The following is a 15,526-nucleotide window of genomic DNA, read 5'->3' as shown; positions in this document are numbered from 1 at the left end:
CTCAGCAGAAAATTCAACCAGTGACACATTAAATTGTGTCGTCCTTTATTTTAACAATTATCCAAGATCAGAGCATGCAAAACTGCAGAAGAGCTAGACCTCAGACACTACAGATAGAAAGACTGAACAATGATGGCTCGTTTGCAAAGGTTGCCAGGAGTTGGGTCAGGTTTGCAAAGTTGCAGCTAAAGAAAGATTTCTGCAACAAAGTGAAGATGTTTGGCTATAATGCACAGATTGGAGAACATCAGCACATACACCTCGTACCAACTGTCAGCACAGTGGCTGAGAAGTCGCTATTTGGGCACCTTGCAGTCCTCGAGTCGACCATAAACTCATCTGAACGCGAAAGTATTCTAGAGTCAAATGTGAGGACCTCTGTAAGCCGAGCTTTAGCTGTGGGACATGAAACAGGACGACGATCCAAAGCACAGCAGCAAATCTACAACAGAATCAAGACACTGCAATGAACCAGACCTCAAACTGATTAAAATACGTTGGTGGGAACCGAAGCAACACTAGAAGAGTGCTCCAAAATTCCTCCACAGAGTCTGATCAAGTCACAGAGAAAGTCATTACTACAAGTTAATCTGTCACGTGTGGCTCTTTTGAGGTTGTATTTAAATCATTTTAGAGAATGCAAAGTATGCAAAGCAGCTTCTGAGTGTCTGATGCCAAGCTGATCATAACGTTTAACATGTGATCAGTGTCAACTCTCAGCAAATTTCCCATCTTTAAAAGCTCCTAAAGACAAGACATCTAAAGAGGAATCTGCTTCCCACACAGGCTGTGAAACGATGCTTATTTTAAAACAGAAGAGCACTCTGACATGAAGAAATTTAATGAGTTCTTTCTTTGTCTCCGCTCCACCTCTCCAAGTTTCATAACAGTCAGCCCTGTAGTTTTTCTACAGCCTTACTGACAGATAAACAAATAGCTGTGAAAACATCTCTGAAAGAGCGATAATTAACTGGAAACTGTAGACCGTTAAATGACAGTTAAACGCTCGCTGGCCTTTACAAATGCCTGATGTGCAGTTTTGTGCAAGTATAAAGTCTCATCTCGGCTGTGATGGAAGGTTTTCAGCTGGACTTTGGTGCATTGTGACAGCGGCTTCCCAAATGAGGTTTAAGGTGGTTTTGGAGTAGCTCAGATTTGGCGTTGCACTGTTATGATTTTCTCTTTTTGACCACAGAACTCCGTGTGCTCCCCCTCTATCCCAGACTGAACGTTTCCATCTTGGCCCTGGGGTCCAGCACACCGAGTCCAGGTCGCGGGGTCTCTGGTTGGAGGGCCGACTGTTTGACTTGGCTGCTGAGTTTGTGTCTTTTCTCCCACAGGAGACGCCGAACAGGAGCCCATCCAGGTGACCGGCTACAATGAAAGCAATGCTAACTGTTTCTACTTAAAGACTCTCCATCTATTCATCTGCCAGAGGCTGTCAGCAGCATAAACACAGACACACACATCGCCCTTGGTCTGCTTCAGTTACACACAAACACGCATCGACTTGATTTAAATATAATTCTCATTCATTTATATCAAAGATGAAGACTTCAGCATGAAGTGGAAGCAGATGGGATGGAAAAAAGGGATGCTTTTAAGTAAATGAGGAAAATGTTGAGGAGAGATTCGCCATCCCGTCCCTGCGCATTCAATTTTTCAGCACAATGGACAAACCGTGAATCAGTCTAAGCAAAACAAAACACATGAGCTTAAAATAAGCTCATGTGTCAAGGAGATTGTTTCCATTCTTGTCTTTAAAGCTTTAAAAAGAAAGACTGGAAACACCCATCAACCATTGACCAAAATCACCTGTGCGTGGTTGCTTGCTTGTCTGTTTTTCTTCCTGTTCAGCTCTTGGTAAAAGTGTCTTCTTCAACATGTTAAACCACGTTTTTAAAGAGCCCGAGTTCAGCCCCAGCAGATGAGCTGATATCCTCAATGTGGTTCTTTGAGGAAGCCCCGCTCAGCTCCTGTTTCAACCTTCTGTTTGCAAGACACAGCCTATCAGGCAAAAGTTGGCTTAAAAGGTGGAGGAGCTGAAAACAGCTCAGTTCAAACAGAGGATAACGTGAAGAGCTGCACAAACAACGACACTTTATCTATCCTCGTTTCTGCATGCACACCTTCACTGACATTTAGAGTGGCCAAAAAGACTGAAAGTGAGGACAAGATCAGTGAATCGTCATTTTTTTTCTACCTGGTCAATAAGAAGATGAATGCAGGATCATTGTAGCAAATTCTTTGTGAGACATTGTCACTTTTCACTTTTTTTTTTTAAACAAGCATCTAACAGCAAATCAGAGGGTTTCCTCAGACATAGCTCATGTATATTCAGCCTGGACTTTTGGAAGTGCTAACATCCAATAAACTTTTTACAGATTCCTTCCTGTGTCTCTACCTTAAAAATCAGAACTCACTCCATTATGTCGTTTTTCTGAGGATTTGTCTCCCCCTAGTGGGAAAAGGTTAAACTGCACCATTAAATCACTCATAAATCAAACATTGACCTTATACTGGGGGGGGGGGAACAAAAAAAGACTCACTGTTATTTCCTTCGCATTCAGTCAGAGAAAACTTTCTTCACAAGTTCTTGAGGGCAGGGTGAACCAGCCATGATGCCTAAAGTTCAAAGATGTAAACAAACAGAAGCAAATAAATGCAAAAAATATATATATATCAGAAGATGAACTTTAAAAATCATTTTCTTTTCTCACCTCCCTCCACTGATGACAAGTCATATTTAGTGAGGTCCGGCTGGTTGAGCATGTCGACATACATGGTGGGCGTTCCATAGATGAAGGTGCACCTGAGAAGAGAACATTTGGACAGTGTTTAAAATATTCGTTAACAAAAAACACTTTTTGTTACTGATTACGTATTTATATAAATGTAATATCTGCATATGATAACAACTGGACAAAAAACAAAACTGTGTGAAATGGCCCCAAAACCAAAAGTGCAAATTAGCTGTATCCAAGGTTATGATGCACTTTTGTTATCAAACAGGTGACTACAGGAGTCTGAGAAGAACTCAACAACTGCAGAGAAAGCAGAACTGTAACCACAGATGAGACTGTATATAAATTATGTACACAGACGCCGTGATGTCACACATTCAGCTCTATCTTTGAGGCCTCAAAGTCCATTTGTGCATAAACCAGCAGTCAAGGCACACTGGAATTCTTGTGCAGAACTCTCCCAGTCATAGTAAGCACGATAGAAAAAAAATAGACAAAAATAAACAAGACAATACTATACTAATATAAATTATAAATTCTACTCCGTTTACAAGAGGGGTGGCAGTGTATACACAGGACTGAGCATTTCTGTAAACCATCTCTAAGGTTTATAGAGAATTGTCAATAGAAGAAGGAAAAAAAAAAAAAAAAAAAAGGAATTCCGCAACTCCCGTCACCTAATATCAGGAAACTGAAGCTACATTTTAAATAGCAGTTATCAAACTTCACATCTCTCCTCTTTTCTTCCACACCCAACTGGTCACAGCAGATGGCCCCGCCCCTCCCTGAGCTTGGTCCTGCTGGAGGTTTCTTCCTGCTAACCCAAGCGCTGCTCATAGGGGGTCATCTCATTGTTGTGGTTCTTTCTAATATTGTAGGGTCTTCACTTTACAATATAAAGCACCTTGAGGTGACTGTTGTTTTGAATTTGTTTTCTATAAATATAACTAAATTTCACTTCTGACTCACTGCAGAAATTGAGAGTCAGACGAGAAAACATTTGTTAAATTTTCAGAATTTGCTGTAAACATGAAAACATGGATCCATTGCGCTTTGGCAAGCGTGGGAGACATCACACACACACACACACACACACACACACACACACACACACACACACACACACACACACACACACACACACACACACACACACAGTTTATGTTATCCTAATGGGGCAGTTTACAAGGCCACAGGAAGTGCTTTTGGGAAATATCTGATCTCATTCATGAAGTATCTGAGACTAAGGCTCACCGGCCTCATGCAGTAAAACAATATTTGACTTTCTGAGATCAACACTCAGATGAACACAAAGTTTTTAAATGGTGACTAAAGCTCATTTCTTTAATCAGCAGACATGCCACAAATACACAAGACAATCTCCATCATTCCGTAAGAAAGGATCAGACACAGACCTCTGTGTTAGTAATGAGATGCACTCAGATTACAGTTACAAATTTTTTTTTTTTAAATCATCGTTAAGCAGGGAAACATGAGACGTGTGGAAACCAGTTGTGTTGCTTTAATTTGATGGTATCCTGGAACCCAAAGGTACAACACTGCTCCAGATTTAAAGGCGATTATAGTCTCAGACCTTTTGTTCAAGCGTATTAAAGATCAAATATCTTTCTGTTAACTCGCACAACAACACAGCCCTGTAGGCTTAGAGGTGTCCTATTTTTTAAATCCTAGCCTGAACTTCTGACATTACCTTTCACTCTCGATAGCTGCCAAGTTTGCCTTTCCATCGTATCCCCTGGAAGGAAAGACGGTGGAGATGCCGTGCACGGCCATGGAGATCCCGCCACCCACAGAGCCGAAGCAGTGGTACAGAGGCACTGGCACACAGACTCGAGTGTGAGGCTGGAAAACGAGGAAATAAAGGAGTCAAAATTAGGAAAAAAAAAAAACTTTGCAATGAAAAGACTTTAAGCAAAAACACAGTAGTTTATAACAGGATCAGTTCTTCGTTAGTTTGAATCCTTTCGTGATTTTTGAAATAAAATAAAGCCCAAACTTTAACAAAGACATTAATTAAAATCAGTAAATTATTTAAAAAGGTCTTAATGGTGTGAATTCCTGATTAATTCACTTACTCTCCAGTGGTATCCCAGTCTTCTTCCAATAAAGTAGGAGTTGTTGATGATGTTGTGATGTGACAAGGTGGCACCCTTTGGAGCTCCAGTTGTACCCTGGTAAATATTATTCTCACATTACTGCACTTATAAAGCCATAAAGTAGGACTTAATCTGTTGTCTTTGTGTTTGCAGACGTTTATCAGACAGCATGATACCTTATTACCAGATAACACTGAAGAAAATAATAATACATTGAAATTATGCAATGAGTTTAGGATTGTAAGATTAGATATTCACAATTTCTGACTAGAAAAAAGAAAGAAACAGTCAAATGGATATGATTGATTTTGTCTTCATTATGACTGCAGGTGTTTCGCTGTGTTGTTTAGCAGGTTGTTAATCTGTTTCAGCTGCTTTGGTGTTAATGAAATTACCAACATGTGCACTAGAGGCTCAACAATGAGACAAACCAGTAAAACAGGAATAGTTTTACACCTGGACATTTTTTACCTCCTCATCTTTTCTAATGGTTTTTCACTAGTTTTGCATTTGGCAAGGGTCGGTGTAGTTTAGATCCTCTAGGATTGCACATCAAAACATGTCAACGCAAGAAGGTTTGGTGCGTCTCCCGGCACAGTCTCAGGAGCATATGGGAGATTCCATGAGATAGCAACACTATAAGAGCTGGACAGGGCCGTAGAAGGCCTTTAACCTCAGCAGGACTAGTATCTGCTCCTTTGTGCAAGAAGGAACAGGATGAGACTTGCCAGAGCTGCAAAATGACCTCCAGCAGGACACTGGTGTGACTGTGCATGACCAAACAATCAGAAACACGCTTCATGAGGGTGACCTGAGGATCTCTAGTGGGCCCTGTGCTCACTTCCCAGCACTGTGGAGCACAATTGACATTTTCCATAGAATACCAGAGTTAGCAGGTCCACTAATGGTTCCCTGCGCTTTTCACAGATGAGAACTGGTTCACCCTGAGCACATGTGACAGACGTGAAAGGCTCTGGAGAAGCCGTGGAGAACATTAGGCTCCTGCAACACTGTTCAGCATGACTGGTGTGGTGGTGGGTCAGTGATGGTCTGCAGAAGCATATCCATGGAGGGACACAGACCATCCTTTCCCATCGTCCCTGGGAGATTACAACACTATGGATTATTTGCAGCATCCTTGTGGGTGGGATCTGGTCAACAAGAATCTCAGCTCCATTCTTCAGGAGGTTGCTTCTTGGTCAGGCACCACACACGTGAATGTTAAAGCATCAAACTTTGGACATGAAAAAAATTCTTTACCACCTCTAACAAAAACAGTTTGTTCTCTGTGGATAGTTTCCCCCTTCATTGCAGCTGTACAGTGTGTGAATCTTTGACTCACCAGTTTAAACTTTACTAACATTCAAAGTTTTAATGACCTTGCAGCAGGTCGTTTAAGGTCTTATAATAATTACTTGTTGAACTCTGAAATATTTCCTGTGGCAACAAAATCTTTTGCATGCCATCCAGCCACAGTGAGAAGAGAACAGTGACTGCGCATCACTTACCGAAGTGAACTGGATGTTTATGGGGTCATCGAACGAGATCTTCTTTTGCAGATCCTGAAGCTGCTGCATGTGCTGACTGCCGCCGGCCTGCATCACATCCTCAAAGTGAAGCATGCCCGGCTGTCGGCTGTCCAAAACAATCACGGAGCGGAGTTCAGGGAGTCTGGTGGAAGGAAAGCAAACAATCAGACAGTCAGGCTGTGATCTGTTGGTTGGCAAAGCTGTAAGTAAAGAGTATCAGTCAGGTAAACAGACAATAGCAACGTGTTCTGAAGAAATCAGTTAACTTTAAAGGAACTGAACCAACCAAAGGATTAACAGCAAACCTTGCAATGTCCAATGTAAAGAAGCTATCAGCATATGAAGCATGTATGTTTTTGCACTAGTTTAATGCAAAACCTTCTGTTTTAAAAGCCTCCAACCACCACGTCTCTCCACAGTCGAATTTGAAAAGCTCATCTTTGGTTCTTCCAAGGATACAAATCAGCCTCATGGCCAGTGTTAGTGTCACAATAATCTTTAAACCGTTAAACCTGCCGCCTTCATGCTTGGAGGGAACATCACATTTCGACCTGAGGGGCTGACGGGTGATCTGTACCTGCTGCTCTTGATGTCTCCTGGGCTGGACGTCTCGATTTCTGGACAGATCTTCCTCAGCATGTCGCAGTAATTCAGGGTTTTAAACTGCGTAGGGCACACTACAGCTTTGCACCCAACCTGCGAGGGAAAAAAAAAATGAGCAGAGAAGTTAAACTTTCACGTGTCACACATATGCATGTGTCTCTAATCAGGCTGAAAAGAAAACTGCTCACCTTCTGCAAGGCAAACTCCACCTCCTGCACCTGGTATGCTGGGTTCACAGCCACCTGTGGAAGGTAAACATTAGGAAGAAGACGAAACTAGAGCTTTCAAGAAACTAAGTTTCATCTTTATCATCTTCAGTCCAGGCATCTCTTTGAAGCATGGCAGACAGAAAGCATTGATCTGCAGTCCAGTGTCCTCGTCAATAACTTCCTGAGGGTCAGGCTGGCCGACCACGCCACCTCTTGGCGTCTGGCTCACACAGCAGGACTTTTGCAGACCTGGATATCCATCTAGTTTCCTGCTTATCGGGGTCCACAACTTAGACCCACTGAACAGGATTTCCTTAACACATAAGTGACATTTGTGAGGTATCTGAAGGCATCTACACGACTTTAGCCAGTCACCAGCCCCTACTTAGTTTTCAACCTTACCAAATCTCAATACTGCAACATGCCCAGCTTTAACTCACCAGTATAATCCCAGCTTTGGCTGTTGCAAACTGGAACAGGACCCACTCATAAGTGTTTGGTCCCCACATGCCGAGCCGGTCTCCTTTCTTCATTCCGAGTGCCAGCAGCCCAGCTGCAGCCTGGTCCACCTGCAGAGACACAAACAACTCTGTGCAGTGAGACCATCAAACATCCAGGGGATGCTGCAGGTCCAAAGATTACTGTGCTTTACATTACTCCAGCAACAGAGCAGTCTGCCATGTTTCACACACGTCACAATGAAAAGCTACAGAGAAAGCACCGATAGTGTTAGCAAAGCAACATTTCCATGTGACAACTACAGTTTTCTTCCTTTTCAAATAAAGAAAACAGCTGTTTAAAGTAATTTATGTAAAGTCAGGTTTTTGGGGACGCTGTAGGCAGCTCAGCTCTGAAATAGGATCTGTCCTCATTTCCTCTGATAGCAGCAGCAGAGATGCAGACTCAGCACGACTGAAAGAGCCACAGCCAACACCTGATTGGCTGAAACATACAGGAACTACCCTCACTTTTCATACATTAAAGAGTGTTTTTCTTTTTAAATGGATAATGTTCCTCATAAGTCATTTAAGATCCTGTCATGAGGATATTAACTTAACAAAACGCCTTTCTAGCTTTGCTATAAAGCAGTCAGGCAGAGCCAGGCATAGGAAGATATCAGAAACTCAAACACATTCTCTCTTATGTCATGAAGGGAGAGCGTAGCAGAGCTGCCAAGTAGAGCAGAGGTATCGCCATAAAAGGCATACTGGGATTGTAGTGTGCCAAGTTAATGCAAACAGTCTGTGGTGCTGCTGTGACTTTGACCAGTGACTTTTAGACTTGCATGTTTACACTAAACATGATGAAATAAAAGGTGAGGGCATCAGTGGCGGAGGTGCTTTTCAGGCAGGAGTCAAAGTTTGCTGTGAAGTGTCAGTTTAAAGCTCCTGTTATGACTTATGTAGCTAGTGATGACTCAGCAATCAAATGTGCCTGTTTAAATTTCCCCTTGTGGGGATTTAAAGGATTATTCTATTCTAAATCTAAAGATGTAGTCTTTAAAAGAAGTGAAAAAGCAGGGGAAAAAATCAAAGAGCAAATGTGCAGATTTTCTAAACAAGAAAATGAATCTCTGCATTAACCATATGTGCACATTTCACACAATCGTCAAAGGAGCTTGCAAAGAAAAGCGTCTGGACTTCTTTAAGTTGCTTGAAGACGTTTCACCTCTCATCCGAGAAGCTTCTTCAGTTCTAAGGTCAAGATATTTCATATCTGGGACTCTCCACCATTTGACCTTAGAACTGAAGAAGCTTCTCGATGAGAGGTGAAACGTCTTCAAGCAACTTAAAGAAGTCCAGACGCTTTTCTTTGCAAGCTCCTTTGACTACGATGACCTGGATGACTGAGAACCTTCACAGACATTTCACAGAATCCACTTGAGACCTGATTTGATGATCACCTCGATCATGTGGAAGAACAGTAAACCTGACAACACCATGAAAATTTTCATGAGGTCACGAGGGACCTTTTAGATTGATGTGATCAACGGTCCAGATTTGGTTTTAGAAGAAAAGAACTATGGTCCCATTTAACAACTAGTACATGCTCGGGCAACAGTACTGTTTGATCTCTTATTTATGGACACTGAGGGAAGAGTGAACAGATCACGAGGGGGTCCAGTTCTTCTGGATGGCTTTCAGTAAATCCCCCAATTTATCAATGCAATGGATTTCTATTTTCTTCTTTGCAACAATGTTTCAAATCTTCTGGTCGAGTACTTTGACTCATTAAAAAAAAAAGATATTGATAAAAGGCAGAAAGGGGCTGTTCTAGTTTATTAAACAAGAAAAACAATTTAACAGGAAATGGCATCTCCAGTTGTCGGGTAGAACAGGGATGTCTGTCACCTGACTGGCCCAGATAGTAGTCAGAGTTTTTTTTTAATAATTGAAAATTAAATAATTAAGCAGCTGATTACTATTCCATCAACCTTGAGCTCAAACTGGTCTTTATGCGAGCCATCATCTAAAATAAGTTCGACACACTTGCTCTACGTGCTTTAAAGTAAAGGACTCACATCTTGTTGGAACTGTGCGAAGGTCTTGCGGACTCCATCTTGTAGGAAAGCCATGGCCTCTCTGTCGGGCCAGCGCTCCACCGACCTCTGCAGGCTCTCTGCTACCGTCATGTGGAGCAGCGAAGTGGAAGACGTGCCATGGACATAGCTGGTGGTGAGAGTCGGGATGATGGGCGGACCGTCCACATGGAGGCCGCTGTGAAGCAAAGAGTAAGATTTTCAGACACTGGAAGCTTTGCAAGAAAATTTAGAGGACATGATAAGATGGGGCCTGATCATTCGAAACCTTGTATGTGAGCAGCAGGATTTGAATTCAATTATGGATTTAACAGGGAGCCAATAAAGAGAAGCCAGTATAGGAAAGAAATGGTCTCTCTTTCTGGTCCCGGTCAATACTCTCACTGCAGCATTTTGGATCAACTGATGGCTTCCATTGAGGACATACCCTGGTCAAAAATGACTCCAAGGTTCCTCACAGTGTTACTGCAGGCCTGAGTAACATCATCCAGAGTAAACAGCTGGCTCGATACCATATTTCTAAGATTTTTTAGAGCAAAGTACAATAACCTCAGTTTTATCTGAATTTGGAAGCAGAAAGTTAAAGACAAAGACCTGGATGACCTCTAAGACTAATTGGTCTCCATCATCAGATTTATTAATTCTTCTTCTGGATTTTTCCTTGATTATTATCTACATGCATTAATAAAAACCAAAAGCCAACTGACCCATGAAATGAGTTAGACATTTAATCTTCTTAGGTCTCATCTGACATTATTAGCTCGGACGCTTAGAAACACTTTAAACCTACGACTAAGGATAAGGATAAGCTTTATTTGTCAGTTGCCTGCAGCTGAAATGACAGACCTAGTCGACCATACAGACAATACATACAATATAAAAACTTACATTGGGGAGACAGGTCAGGCTAGGCAGCAAAAAAAAAAAAGAAAAAAAAAGGGATAGACGGTGAAATATGTAGCATAGGGGCAAACTACAGCAGGAAGTTCAAGTGTCTGTGTACAGTTTTTAGTCTGGAACAAGCAGAAACCTGCAGGGCTGAAAAATAAAACCAATGCTGAAATACTTAAAGCCACAACTCCTCTAGTCCCAACAGAGACCCAGTGTTAAAATGTACAACTTTACAGCAGAAATACACGTTTTGTGCTGAGTAATTGCATTTGAGAGCATGAGGGTGGAATGGATGTCGTATCTGTGTGTGCCCCTGTTTGTTTGTGTCTATATGTCTAGGGACATCTCAGGCCCTCCAAGGTATGGAGGCCCATTTACGGGTAAAGTAAACATGTTGGACATCTTTCTTTGCCTTTAGACAATAATTCTGATGACAGAAGAACCAAACGGAACAGGCGAAAAAAAAACAAAGAAAGAAAAAAGAAATACACGTTTTAAGCACACTACAAGAGCCATTATGGCCTCCATGGATGCCCCCCCCCCTTCCTTGTGAAAACCATACACTCCACAGGTTTAAAGAGATGTCACTGAGCTCGACTTCCTGACCATGTATGAGCCGATGGTCCCTTTCGAGTATTTAAATGACAAAGAATAAGATTTCTTGTGCCACACCGAGTGTCCAAGAAGTTTTTGCTGTGTTGAGTGAAATTCTGGTCAGTTATTTGTCTGTTGCTTATCACTGGTTAGCAGATCTCTCCTTATTACCCTCTTTACCAGAGTCACAAAATGAGTTCAGTCAGTGATCTGAAAACTAAGTAACAGTTTGTGTGTCTCACCAGTCCCCACAGAGCCCTGCATGCTGATTACATGTTAGTTAACCTCGGGGTTGTTAAATCCCAGTTCAACCAATTAAAAAAAAAAAAAAAAAATGTGTACAGAGACAGAGAAGGGGGAAAAAAACTAAAAAGACTAAAGGTCAACAAACAAATCCACACTGGTCTGGGGCCCAGAGCTCCAGTATTCTCCCCAAAAAACCAAACACTATTAGGAATAAACACAAGACTGAAATCAAACGGTTAAACATGCAAAGTAATTAATTGCCTGCTTTTATACAAATAAAGGTGCATGTTCTTTGTGAAACTTTTAATGATTGACCGAGGAACCAGAGCAGGATTTATAACACTTGTAAAATGTGTGTAAAAAAAACAAACTGCCTGAAATCTTACAGCTGTGTTTTAAACGCCTCTTGATTCAACAACGTAAACCTTCATCTTTTCTGTTTCTGATTTACTGGCACTAGATTACTGTAAACTAGCTGAAACACAGAGAACCTTTTGGGGGCCTCAAATCCTGGAGAGCTCCAGAGCAGCTGTTTTGTCAGCTTTAGGAAACTTGAAGGATTTCCCCCCTTTTTTGTACCGATTTGATTCAGACTGTAGATCAGGGGTGGGGGAACTCCAGGCCTCAAGGGCCGGTGTCCTGCAGGTTTTAGATGTGTCCTTTATCCAACACAGCTGATTTAAATGGCTAAATTACCTTCCTTAACATGTCTTGAAGTTCTCCAGAGGCCTGGTAATGAATGAATCACTTGAATCAGGTGTGTGTAAGATCTAAAACCTGCAGGACACCAGCCCTGGAGGCCTGAAGTTCCCCATCCCTGCTCTAGACCTTTGACCTCCCTGGCTGCCTTTGCACACTGTGTTTGCTTACAGGTGCTTAAATGAAGGCACGATACCAAAAGACAAAATTTACTGGCAAGCAGAGATGGAACAAGCTCAGGCAGAAGAATTAAAACCAACCTAAATGAGTGCCAAAGCATGCGGTAATTGTGTGGCGAGTTTTTACTGACAGTGACGGGATCGATCGGTCTGAAGCATCGTAAGACAATAAGACTGGAGTTTTGTTTTGGTTTTTGCACCCCTTATATCTATATATTGTATTTTTCACTTCTGGTTTATGTTAAATATTAAACAATTTCACATGAAAATCTTATTTGTCAAATCATTTGAAGAGTTTGGAGGGACAGGGTAAAACTGGTGAAAGACTGACTGAAACGTGGCCTCAAATAACAAAGCTGAATGTGTCACAACCCAAAAAGTTACAGATCTGCTAGTTTTACATCATGTTTTTCATGGATTTAATCAATTCTGGATGTAACATAACAGCTGACTGTACAAGTTAAGCAGAGCCGGACAGTACAAGGTACATTTCTCTTCATAAAATTGCTTATGTCTAAACCTCTGCATCCTTTTAACTTTTATCTGTTACTCTTATAATTGTGTATATTGTGTATTTGTTGTACAGTGTCCTTGGGTGCTCTGAAAGGCGCTATTTTTAAATAAAATGTATTATTATTATTATTATTATTATTATTATTATTATTATTATTATTATCATCATCATCACAACAACGCAGGTTTGGTTTTGTTTTATTTAAAAACTGCCTTTGACTTGATTTTTATGAATCTACTGCATTACATACTTTCTGACTGCATGCAGAGATGAAGGAAGGAAGGTTCAGGGCTGCTGAGCATGGGTGAAAATTCCCAAAGATAAAGAAAAGAACTTTCTGCACACTGATTAAATCAATGTTTACTGTGTCTGTTCAAAGTATCACATCGATGCAAGAGGTGGACACAGTGATCTGCATCTCTACACAATGGAAATAATGTTGATATCCGTGATTGTGAAAACAGATTTTCTTCAGTTTCTTTGATCTCCCTGACGTGCTGCACCACCGAGCCACAGGAAAACTTTCCTGCCTGTTGATCTCTCCACACAACTCCTCCATCTAAAACAACAACAACACACACTGCAATAATGCACACTTTGCTATGGGTTGTATTATCGCCGTTTCCAAAATCCTGGAGCGACTGTGACCACAGAATTTCCTCAGGGATTTGTGAAGTTTTCTGATTTCCTTCTGATTTTAACAGTTTTAGCTGCAAAGTCTGCGCACAAAATATCCGAGCTTGAGACAGCGCAACGCTAGACCCGAGACCACTAATCCTGGGGGTGAGTTCTGCAGACGGAAACAAAACTTTCAAGTCGATACAAACGGATGTTTCTTGGTAGAAAAGACGGTCATTTAACATACCACCGAGCGCATTAGTTTTTCTGCGGTTGATGCTATTTTGAGGAGCGTTTACTCACTTCCAATTCCAAGACCCCCGCCCAGGAGCTTTGCTTTAAAGCGAAAGCGCTTTCTCTTATTTTACCTTCCACGGCTCACTCACCGAGTGGATGTAGTTAGTCCTGGCTGGCGTGTCCATGGCCTCTGAAAAAGCTTTAAACCTCTGAAAAAAGCGCAATTGCGCATAGTTGGAGTGCAGAAGGCAACGGTGGGGATCATTGTGTGCAGCTGGCCGCTTCCGGGACACAAAGCTTGAGCTGAGGTTTTTCGTCTCCAGCAGAGAACTGAGCGACAGGCTGTTAACTCCTCTTCTGATAAGGCTCAACCCGCTTACACTCTCTCACTCGGACGTTGAACCCCTGCCGAAGTAGGTGGATCGATCCGAATATTGATAGTGTCATAGTGTAACAGGGTCATAAATCACATCTTGTTATAATTACACCGGTTACAATAGCAACTCTATTATTGGTGTTGGAAGTTAAACATGTAGCCCATTAAATTGTGTTACATAGTATGAACTAGTGTTAATGTTTTCTACACAGAGGAACTATTCAAAGCTTTAGAATTTGTTTTTGAAGACCTAAGATTTTTTCGGCGTTTACAAATGATGCTAAATAAAATGATAAAGGAGGGGTTCGGCAAAACAGGAAACGTGAAAGTCTTCCCATGAACATAAAAACAAGAAAGCAGATGTAAAAGCCTGCCAAGAACATGCGGAAGTGAAGCCAAAATAGGCTTATCTGCACAAGAATAGAAACATATTTGCAAGTCAAAAATGTGGAAATATCCTTTCATAGCCCTGGAGGGAATTTGGATGAAAACACTTGTTGTTTTTAAATTAATCTGTTTATTTTATACTTGTTTTTCAGTGTTTGAACCTCGTTCTGTTCAGCCAGGTTTTTTGGTATCTTATTCCACTTATTTGGTCTCTACAGCTTTGTTTTCTTTCCATCTTCCAGTAAAAGTTTGCAGGCAAAAATCAGCTTGTCAGTGATCATCCATGGATAGAAAAGGAGGCAGCAGCAGGAGGAGATATTAACATTTAAGTGGACTCCTGCCATAACAGTCCCAGGGATTTGTGTCTCCTCTGCACTGTGGAGCTCGTAAGGAACAAAATCCAGTTTTTGATTTATATAAAAACACATCCTCTAAGTTATCCTTCAGTATACATGAGGTTTCAACATTAAATGAAGCTGACCTCCAATGAGGAAGTCTTAATAAGGAAGAGAAACGACCGAAGTAAAAAACTGGAACGGATCAGGACTCAAAAATTTCCATCAATTTTTCTTCAAAAGCAATTTTAATAAGTATAGTTTAAAAAAGTACATCAGTGAACAAAATCCACTAAAAATAATATTTCTGGAGTTTCAGGAAAAGACACCATGATTCACGGTGGAAACCACAGGTGATGATAACTCTGACAGGAGGAGTGACGAATGTCAGTGACAAAGTCTCACCTTAACAGGAGCTTCTGTTAGAGCGAGGGCTTCTTTAAGGAGTTTAACCCGAGATTCACAGCAAAGCTTTAACACATGGAGCACAAAAGGCAGTGAGAAAAACAGTCCTTGACATTCAGAGCACACCAACACTGAAGCCCTCCATCATTTTAATTGCCTTAAAATGATGGAGGGCTTCAGTGTTGGTGTGCTCTGAATGTCAAGGACTGAATCAGAAAACACTTCATTTTAGAGGACGACCTCTAAATCTGAGTCACTTTATGTCATGACCGTTCTGCTGCCATGTGGAGTATTCATATTTATT

At 41.4% G+C, this 15,526-nt stretch overlaps 1 protein-coding gene across 1 annotated transcript; it reads right to left on the bottom strand.

Annotated features, from left to right (window-relative positions):
- Positions 1-2,566: 2,566 nt before the first annotated feature.
- On the bottom strand, positions 2,567-14,135 carry LOC113017379 (acyl-CoA synthetase family member 2, mitochondrial-like). Its single transcript, XM_026160529.1, has 10 exons — positions 13,869-14,135; positions 9,724-9,919; positions 7,643-7,771; positions 7,182-7,235; positions 6,968-7,086; positions 6,370-6,532; positions 4,841-4,936; positions 4,456-4,607; positions 2,721-2,812; positions 2,567-2,625 (listed from the first exon to the last, which is right to left on the bottom strand). Exons 1-10 carry the CDS (start codon positions 13,982-13,984, stop codon positions 2,567-2,569), a joined length of 1,176 nt encoding a protein of 391 aa, XP_026016314.1. The 5' UTR covers positions 13,985-14,135.
- Positions 14,136-15,526: the final 1,391 nt, after the last annotated feature.

This window comes from Astatotilapia calliptera, unplaced genomic scaffold (assembly GCF_900246225.1).
Source record: "Astatotilapia calliptera unplaced genomic scaffold, fAstCal1.2 U_scaffold_112, whole genome shotgun sequence".
NCBI classification, from domain to species: Eukaryota; Metazoa; Chordata; class Actinopteri; order Cichliformes; family Cichlidae; genus Astatotilapia; species Astatotilapia calliptera.
The sequence above is the reverse complement of the archived record's forward strand: the minus strand, read 5'-3'. Positions and strand labels throughout refer to the sequence as shown.